The sequence below is a fragment of the Oncorhynchus gorbuscha genome, linkage group LG24 (genome assembly GCF_021184085.1).
Source record: "Oncorhynchus gorbuscha isolate QuinsamMale2020 ecotype Even-year linkage group LG24, OgorEven_v1.0, whole genome shotgun sequence".
In the NCBI taxonomy this organism is placed as follows: Eukaryota; Metazoa; Chordata; class Actinopteri; order Salmoniformes; family Salmonidae; genus Oncorhynchus; species Oncorhynchus gorbuscha.
In genome coordinates, this window is record NC_060196.1 from 57,948,782 (window position 1) to 57,958,773 (window position 9,992).

Here is a 9,992-nt window from a genome sequence, read left to right on the forward strand (position 1 = left end):
AGAACGGAAAGGGTTCGTTCCGGAGGGCGCGCGACAGCCATATACCCGCCTCTGGAAGACGATGATTGGAGCTAAGCGCGTGATCTCAACCAGGTACTATGCTACTGTATATATAACGTTACGCACGGGCAACGAACTATATTTTTGTTGTTGAGTAATGAGTGACTTGTAAGAGTTTCCACACAAAAGTGTTTTGGTTGTAGACAGACCAGGCCCTAAGCTAAATCGGCACTTGTTTACGCACCCAACAGGTGCTGTGCTGACATCAGAAGTGTGTATGCACTTTTGCGGGAATGGTCAAGGGGTGGTGGGAGATTTTGATCTCTAGGCTGAATAAATATTCATTTTTACATTTACAGTACCGGTCAAAAGTTTGGACACAGCTACTCGTTCAAGGGTTTTTCTTTATTTGAAATATGTTCTACATTGTAGAATAATAGTGAAGACATCAACACTATGACATAACACATATGGAATCATGTAGTAACCAAAAAAGTGTTAAACAAATCAAAATATATTTTATATTTCAGATTCTTCAAAATAGCCACCCTTTGGCTTGATGACAGCTTTGCACACTCTTGCCATTCTCTTAACCAGCTTCATGAGGAATGCTTTTCCAACAGTCTTGAAGGAGTTCCCACATATGCTGAGCACTTGTTGGCTGCTTTTCCTTCACTCTGCGGTCCAACTTATCCCAAACCATTTCAATTGGGTTGAGGTTGGGTCATCTGATGCAGCACCAACACTCTCCCTCTTGGTCAAATAGCCATTACACAGCCTGGAGGTGTATTGGGTCCTTTTCCTGTTGAAAAACAAATGATAGTCCCACTAAGCTCAAACCAGATGGGATGGCGTATCGCTGAAGAATGCTGTGGTAACCATGCTGGTTAAGTGTGCCTTGAATTCTAAATAAATCGCAGACAGTGTCACCAGCAAGGCAGCCCCACACCATGACACCACCTCCTCCATGCTTCACGGTGGGAACCACACATGCCGAGATCATCCGTTCACCTACTCTGCATCTCACAAAGACACAGCGGTTGGAACCAAAAATCTCAAATTTGGACTCATCAGACCAAAGGACAGATTTCCACTGGTCTAAAGTCCATTGCTCGTCTTTCTTGGCCCAAGCAAGTCTCTTATTATTATTGGTGTGGCTACTGTTGGCTACTGTTCTCAAATGTAAAAATAAAAATAAATAGTTTAATAATGAATTGGTTACTAAATTATTCCATATATGTTATTTCATAGTTTTGATGTCTTCACTATTCTACAATGTAGAAAATAGTATTTAAAAAAAATAAAGAAAAACCCTTGAATGAGTAAGTGTGTCCAAACTTTTTACTGGTACTGTAAGTTTTAGTAATTTAACAGACACCCTTATCCAGAGCAACTTAAAGGATAAATTTGTGTTAAGGACAGGTTTTCCCAAACATGGTCCTAGGGCCCTCCCTTGGTGCATGTTTAGTTTTTCCCCCTAGCATTACACAGCTGAGTCAAATAATCACATCTTGATGATGAGTTGGTTATTTGAATAAATTGTGTAGTGCTAGGTACAAGTTGTGTAGTTGTGTAGTGCTAGGTAAACGTTATGTAGTTGTGTAGTGCTAGGTAAAAGTTGAGTGGTTGTGTGGTGCTAGGTAAAAGTTGTGTAGTTGTGTAGTGCTAGGTAAAAGTTGCGTAGTTGTGTAGTGCTAGGTAAAAGTTGTGTAGTTGTGTGGTGCTAGGTAAAAGTTGTGTAGTGCTAGGTAAAAGTTGCGTAGTTGTGTAGTGCTAGGTAAAAGTTGCGTAGTTGTGTAGTGCTAGGTAAAAGCTGTGTAGGTGTGTAGTGCTAGGTAAAAGCTGCGTAGTTGTGTAGTGCTAGGTAAAAGCTGTGTAGTTGTGTAGTGCTAGGTAGTAGTTGTGTAGTGCTAGGTAAAAGCTGTGTAGTTGTGTAGTGCCAGTTAAAAGTTGCGTAGTTGTGTAGTGCTAGGTAAAAGTTGCGTAGTTGTGTAGTGCTAGGTAAAAGTTGTGTAGTTGTGTAGTGCAGGACAGGATTTGGGAAACCCTGGCCCAGGGAACATCAACAGATTTTTCACCTAATCGGTTCGGGGATTCAAACCAGCGACCTTACAGTAACTGGGCCGAAGCTCTTCGGTGCTAAACTACCTGCTAGGACATGCTATATTCATGGTAATCAATAACACTCCAGAGATAACCCCATTAAAAATATGGCTTACACTTTTATCACATTGTCTTACAAATGTAGGGTATGAAGGTAAGCTATGAGCTTTACTTTTACTGTTGTTTTCTAAATAATAGGCTATGCTCAGATAGAGTTCAGATGCGATCGTTTTTAACATAATCTACAGTGAACATTCTCATGATTGTTTGTGTTTCGCCTGCTGATCACCCTTCTCACTAGAATCTCTGTAGAGGTGTATTGGGCTTTCTAGGGAAAGAGGTTCTCTCACTTCTAAATAGAATCTCTGTAGAGGTGTATTGGGCTTTCTAGGGAAAGAGGTTCTCTCACTTCTAAATAGAATCTCTGTAGAGGTGTATTGGGCTTTCTAGGGAAAGAGGTTCTCTCACTTCTAAATAGAATCTCTGTAGAGGTGTATTGGGCTTTCTAGGGAAAGAGGTTCTCTCACTTCTAAATAGAATCTCTGTAGAGGTGTATTGGGCTTTCTAGGGAAAGAGGTTCTCTCACTTCTAAATAGAATCTCTGTAGAGGTGTATTGAGCTTTCTAGGGAGAGAGGTCCTCTCACTTCTAAATAGAATCTCTGTAGAGGTGTATTGAGCTTTCTAGGGAGAGAGGTTCTCTCACTTCTAAATAGAATCTCTGTAGAGGTGTATTGGGCTTTCTAGGGAAAGAGGTTCTCTCACTTCTAAATAGAATCTCTGTAGAGGTGTATTGAGCTTTCTAGGGAGAGAGGTTCTCTCACTTCTAAATAGAATCTCTGTAGAGGTGTATTGGGCTTTCTAGGGAAAGAGGTTCTCTCACTTCTAAATAGAATCTCTGTAGAGGTGTATTGGGCTTTCTAGGGAAAGAGGTTCTCTCACTTCTAAATAGAATCTCTGTAGAGGTGTATTGGGCTTTCTAGGGAAAGAGGTTCTCTCACTTCTAAATAGAATCTCTGTAGAGGTGTATTGGGCTTTCTAGGGAAAGAGGTTCTCTCACTTCTAAATAGAATCTCTGTAGAGGTGTATTGGGCTTTCTAGGGAAAGAGGTTCTCTCACTTCTAAATAGAATCTCCTTTCTAGGGAAAGAGGTTCTCTCAGAATCTCTGTAGTGTATTGAGCTTTCTAGGGAAAGAGGTTCTCTCACTTCTAAATAGAATCTCCGTAGAGGTGTATTGAGCTTTCTAGGGAGAGAGGTCCTCTCACTTCTAAATAGAATCTCTGTAGAGGTGTATTGAGCTTTCTAGGGAGAGAGGTTCTCTCACTTCTAAATAGAATCTCTGTAGAGGTGTATTGGACTTTCTAGGGAAAGAGGTTATCTCACTTCTAAATAGAATCTCTGTAGAGGTGTATTGGGCTTTCTAGGGAAAGAGGTTCTCTCACTTCTAAATAGAATCTCTGTAGAGGTGTATTGGGCTTTCTAGGGAAAGAGGTTCTCTCACTTCTAAATAGAATCTCTGTAGAGGTGTATTGGGCTTTCTAGGGAAAGAGGTTCTCTCACTTCTAAATAGAATCTCTGTAGAGGTGTATTGGGCTTTCTAGGGAAAGAGGTTCTCTCACTTCTAAATAGAATCTCTGTAGAGGTGTATTGGGCTTTCTAGGGAAAGAGGTTCTCTCACTTCTAAATAGAATCTCTGTAGAGGTGTATTGGGCTTTCTAGGGAAAGAGGTCCTCTCACTGGATAACATGAGCAGACGAAACCAAACATGACAAGACTTCCTAACTGTCATGCATGGGTTCATGTGGGGACTCTGTCTGTGCTGGTCATTCAACAGCCTTCCCTTCCCTTAGGCTTCTGGTGGCATTCGCTTGGCATTTACTGTTGTACAAAGATTTTTATACATTTAGGCTCAGTCTTTTTCCTTATTCTTTTTTTTATTCGTTCCAGTTTTGCTATTTTGCCATGTTTTTTGTTTTGTTTGTGTGTTGCATATTTGGGGACTAATTTTAGAATGCCCACACATCTGCCTATGGGGGTGGATGGATACGCTCTCGATCATAGTGCTAAGGAGCATCTCTTCATAACACAACTCTACACATCAGTTTAATAATGATCCCCCACAATGCCTGTTCTAATATCCACCCACGGATATCCACCCACGGATAAGCCTGCTCATAGGGTGCATCCCAAATGGAACTATACTGTATGATGCATTACGTTTGACCAGAGCCCTATGTTTATATATAATAATAATAATAATATATGCCATTTAGCAGACGCTTTTATCCAAAGCGACTTACAGTTGGTAAAGCCATGCTCTACCAACTGAGCTACAGAAGTCCACCATTTGATACACAAATTCATAATGTTGCTCATTCCCTGTCATGAGCAACATGACCACCTACCTAAATTGCCATATATATATACATATATATAAACAATAACAAAACAGCACCAGCCACATTAATACGAACAATAGCAGAGCCTACATTGTCCTTTCTACACAGTAGTACCAGCTACTACAAATACACTTGATTACAAACAAAAAACGAGCTCCAGTCCATCCCATATTACTGTCTTATTACTATCATTTCAGAAAGGTGAACTGATCTCAAATTGAATGGGAGAATGCACATGAGTTGAAGAGATTAATTGCTTTGTGCTCGGTTTCCTAATTCCCCCATACCTTCTATGGGTGGTTTCTGAGGTCCAGGTGCATGAAAGTAGGGCACGCTCTGTCTGAGTGTGTGTGTGTGTGTGTGTGTGTGTGTGTGTGTGTGTGTGTGTGTGTGTGTGTGTGTGTGTGTGTGTGTGTGTGTGTGTGTGTGTGTGTGTGTGTGTGTGTGTGTGTGTGTGTGTGTGTGTGTGTGTGTGTGTGTGTGTGTGTGTGTGTGTGCGTGTGCGTGCGTGCGTGTGTGCGTGCGTGCGTGCGTGCGTGCGTGCGTGCGTGCGTGCGTGCATGTGAGTGTGAAAGGACACATGTAAGTAAGCAGAAAAGGTATGAAATATTTAAAACAAACACCTAAAATAATATTCCTTCCCATAAGTACTAGTTCCTGGTTGCAAATGATGCAGCCGACTGTGGACCCCGTCATGCCGACGTATCCCATAACACCATACACACACACAAGCACCCAGACGTATCCCATAACACCATACACACACACACACAACAAGCACCCAGACATATCCCATAACACCATACACACACACAAGCATCCAGACGTATCCCATAACACCATACACATACACACACACAAGCATCCAGACGTATCCCCATAACACCATACACATACACACACACAAGCATCCAGACGTATCCCATAACACCATACACACACACACACACACACACACACACACACACACACACACACACACACACACACACACACACACACACACACACACACACACACACACACACACACACACATCCAGACGTATCCCATAACACCATACACATACGAACACACAAGCACCCAGACGTATCCCCATAACACCATACACATACACACACACAAGCATCCAGACGTATCCCCATAACACCATACACATACACACACACAAGCATCCAGACGTATCCCATAACACCATACACACACACAAGCATCCAGACGTATCCCATAACACCATACACATACACACACACAAGCATCCAGACGTATCCCATAACACCATACACACACACAAGCATCCAGACGTATCCCATAACACCATACACACACACACACACAAGCATCCAGACGTATCCCATAACACCATACACACACACAAGCATCCAGACGTATCCCATAACACCATACACACACACACACACAAGCAGCCAGACGTATCCCATAACACCATACACACACACACACACAAGCACCCAGACGTATCCCATAACACCATACACACACACACACAAGCACCCAGACGTATCCCATAACACCACACACACACACAAGCACCCAGACGTATCCCATAACACCATACACACACACACACACACACAAGCACCCAGACGTATCCCCATAACACCATACACACACACACACACACACACACACACACACACACACACACACACACACACACACACACACACACACACACACACACACACACACACACACACACACACACACACACACACACACACACACACACACACACACACACAAGCACCCAGACGTATCCCATAACACCATACACACACACACACAAGCACCCAGACGTATCCCATAACACCATACACACACACACACAAGCACGCAGACGTTGACACACAACCCCAATGCGCAACCAGACACTGAAAGTGCATGTGTGAGACACCCACCCCTTATAGCTAGATATACTAGCTTCCCAGAACTGTCTGGCTGGCTGCCAGTGGCTGTGATAAGACGAGGGTTGCTGCAGCAGTAGCCTGCTCCATGGTGCGCATCCTAAACACATTTCAGTTTAATGGCATTAGCGGTTTAATAATCTTATATTCATGTGCTCTTTAATGATTAACCCACCACCAACGCGCTTGATAGACAACTTCCATTTCTTGACACATCAATTGTGGGGTAAATCAAATCAAATTTATTTATATAGCCCTTCGTACATCAGCTGATTACTCAAAGTGCTGTACAGAAACCCAGCCTAAAACCCCAAATAGCAAGCAATGCAGGTGTAGAAGCACGGTGGCTAGGAAAAACTCCCTAGAAAGACCAAAACCTAGGAAGAAACCTAGAGAGGAACCAGGCTCTGTGGTCAAGTCTTCTTTGGCTTTGACAACAAGGAAATGACCCTCCTCTCTCTCTCTAGACCTTCTATTTTAAGAAATGCCTCAATTTCTACGCAGTCTTTAAAACATTAATATTGTTCAACTTACACGGTGAGACTAAAGGATGAAAATAAGTTTATGTATAAAAAATATAATTTATTTAAGTTGATATAGACAAAAGTGCAACAAATAGGAACTCACTTGTGTCTTGGCCAGGTGGTTACAGTGAAAAACAAGTATGATACAGTATAATACAATACCTTCAACATGGTGTTATTAATTAAACAACAATCTTCAACATGGTGTTATTAATTAAACAACAACAACCTTTAACATGGTGTTATTAATTAAACAACAACAACCTTTAACATGGTGTTATTAATGAAACAACAACCTTCAACATGGTGTTATTAATGAAACAACAACAATCTACAACATGGTGTTATTAATTATACAACAACAACCTTCAACATGGGGTTATTAATTAAACAACAACCTTCAACATGGTGTTATTAATTAGACAACAACCTTCAACATGGGGTTATTAATTAAACAACAACCTTCAACATGGTGTTATTAATGAAACAACAACAATCTACAACATGGTGTTATTAATTATACAACAACAACCTACAACATGGTGTTATTAATTAAACAACAACCTTCAACATGGTGTTATTAATGAAACAACAACAATCTACAACATGGTGTTATTAATTATACAACAACCTTCAACATGGTGTTATTAATTAGACAACAACCTTCAACATGGTGTTATTAATTAGACAACAACCTTCAACATGGGGTTATTAATTAAACAACAACCTTCAACATGGTGTTATTAATGAAACAACAACAATCTACAACATGGTGTTATTAATTATACAACAACAACCTTCAACATGGGGTTATTAATTAAACAACAACCTTCAACATGGTGTTATTAATTAGACAACAACCTACAACATGGTGTTATTAATTAAACAACAACCTTCAACATGGTGTTATTAATGAAACAACAACAATCTACAACATGGTGTTATTAATTATACAACAACAACCTTCAACATGGGGTTATTAATTAAACAACAACCTTCAACATGGTGTTATTAATTATACAACAACAACCTTCAACATGGTGTTATTAATTATACAACAACAATCTTCAACATGGTGTTATTAATTATACAACAACAACCTTCAACATGGGGTTATTAATGGAACAACAACCTTCAACATGGTGTTATTAATGAAACAACAACCTTCAACATGGTGTTATTAATGAAACAACAACCTTCAACATGGTGTTATTAATGAAACAACAACCAGGTAATAAATTATAGTACTAAATTGTACACCGTCTTTCAGTATTTACACAAGGTGTTTTCGTTAAATGCCAAATTTCTTTCTTTCATTTCATTACTTCTTTTATTTTTTAAATAAACAATAAACAATATTATTGACATTCTTAATTATAATTATATATGTTCAATCATTATTATACAGATGTCAAGGCACATACCAGTACTACATTATATCCAAACCATTTCTGTATTGTTCATCTGTAACATATGAAAAATATATTTTTTAAATGTCATATTCTAAAATGTTATGTCAAGATGTGAAATTCGGTTCAGTAAGTGCCTCTCCGTTCAGTGCGCCCTCAACCTAGGACATATTTGTTGTGGCCCCGGACAAGCACACCTGATTCTACTCTTTAACTAATAATCAAGCCTTTGACAAGTTGAATCAGGTGTTTTTGTCCTGGTCTAAAACAACAATGTGTGCTGTTGGGGGTACGGAGTTGGGAGACACCCCCATAGGATACCTTTTATTTTTATTTTACCTTTATTTAAACCGGCAAGTCAGTTAAGAACACATTCTTATTTTCTATGACGGCCTGGGAACAGTGGGTTAACTGCCTGTTCAGGGGCAGAACGACAAAGTTGTACCTTGTCAGCTCGGGGGTTTGAACTCGCAACCTTCTGGTTACTAGTCCAACGCTCTAACCACTAGGCTGCGCTACCTACCTCTCATCTGTACACTACCGTGTCATGTTCCCATGGCAATTAAGCAGTGTATGTAAATATATTCTTGCCTAACATTGTCTCTAACATTGTGTCCTCAGTGCGTCAGATCCACCCTTCAGTATCTCTGTAGACATACAGAAAGACCAATCAAAGAGCCAATCAAAGAGTCAGGTGACTTTAGAGCTGCGCATTAAAAAAAAAAAAAAAAGTTAAATTAAATTTAAAAAATAAAACCTAAAAAGTAAATCTCATGCTCTGCTTCTTCATATCTTGAAATCACACATTCTTTCTTTTCAGTCTCACAACCAGGTTGACATCCTTATGGGTAGTAAGGTAGAGACAGAGTCCAGGGATTCAACCAGGTTGACGTCCTTATGGGTAGTAAGGTAGAGACAGAGTCCTTATGGGTAGTAAGGTAGAGACAGAGTCCTTATGGGTAGTAAGGTAGAGACAGAGTCCAGGGATTCAACCAGGTTGACATCCTTATGGGTAGTAAGGTAGAGACAGAGTCCAGGGATTCAACCAGGTTGACATCCTTATGGGTAGTAAGGTAGAGACAGAGTCCAGGGATTCAACCAGGTTGACATCCTTCAAAGAGCTGCCTATCAGTGTGTGAGGGTGGTGGGAAGGAGTTTTATCCGTGCCTGTGTGTGTGTATGTGTATATATATATGTGTGTGTATATATGACGTTATATGTGCAGTGTGTACGGCAGCCACGTCGGTTACATATCGTTGTCATAGTCCCCGATCATCCTGCGTGTTTGCGAAGCCAGGAAGATGTCATTGTCTCGTGGACAGTCGTGGTGACAGGAGCACGTCTTGATGAACATCATCTTGCGTCTGAAGGCGTCTCCCTCGGGACAGTGGAACTCCACCTCTGCAGTGACGGTGGTGTGGGGGGTGCAGCAGCGCCCGTCCGTACACACACCACAGAACTTGGGCTTGTAGACCCTCCTGCTGCTGCAGCCCGACAGATGGAAGCGCACGCCTCGCGGGGACTTGGGGGTCCGTACACACTTCTTCCCCCTCTGTGGAACGGAGATGACTGGTGGTTAGTTCAGGATGAGAACAACGTGTCACATTGTCTATCAGGTTAATTTTTTTTT

The 9,992-nt window shown here is 40.9% G+C and overlaps 1 protein-coding gene across 1 annotated transcript in view; it reads right to left on the bottom strand.

Annotated features, from left to right (window-relative positions):
* Positions 1–6,990: 6,990 nt before the first annotated feature.
* LOC124012681 (CCN family member 2-like) overlaps positions 6,991–9,992 on the bottom strand; it is a 9,725-nt gene continuing 6,723 nt past the window's right edge. The window contains exon 5 of the mRNA XM_046326550.1: positions 6,991–9,914. Coding sequence (XP_046182506.1) covers positions 9,609–9,914 — 306 coding nt within the window. The 3' untranslated portion in view covers positions 6,991–9,608. The remainder of the gene's footprint in view (positions 9,915–9,992) is intronic.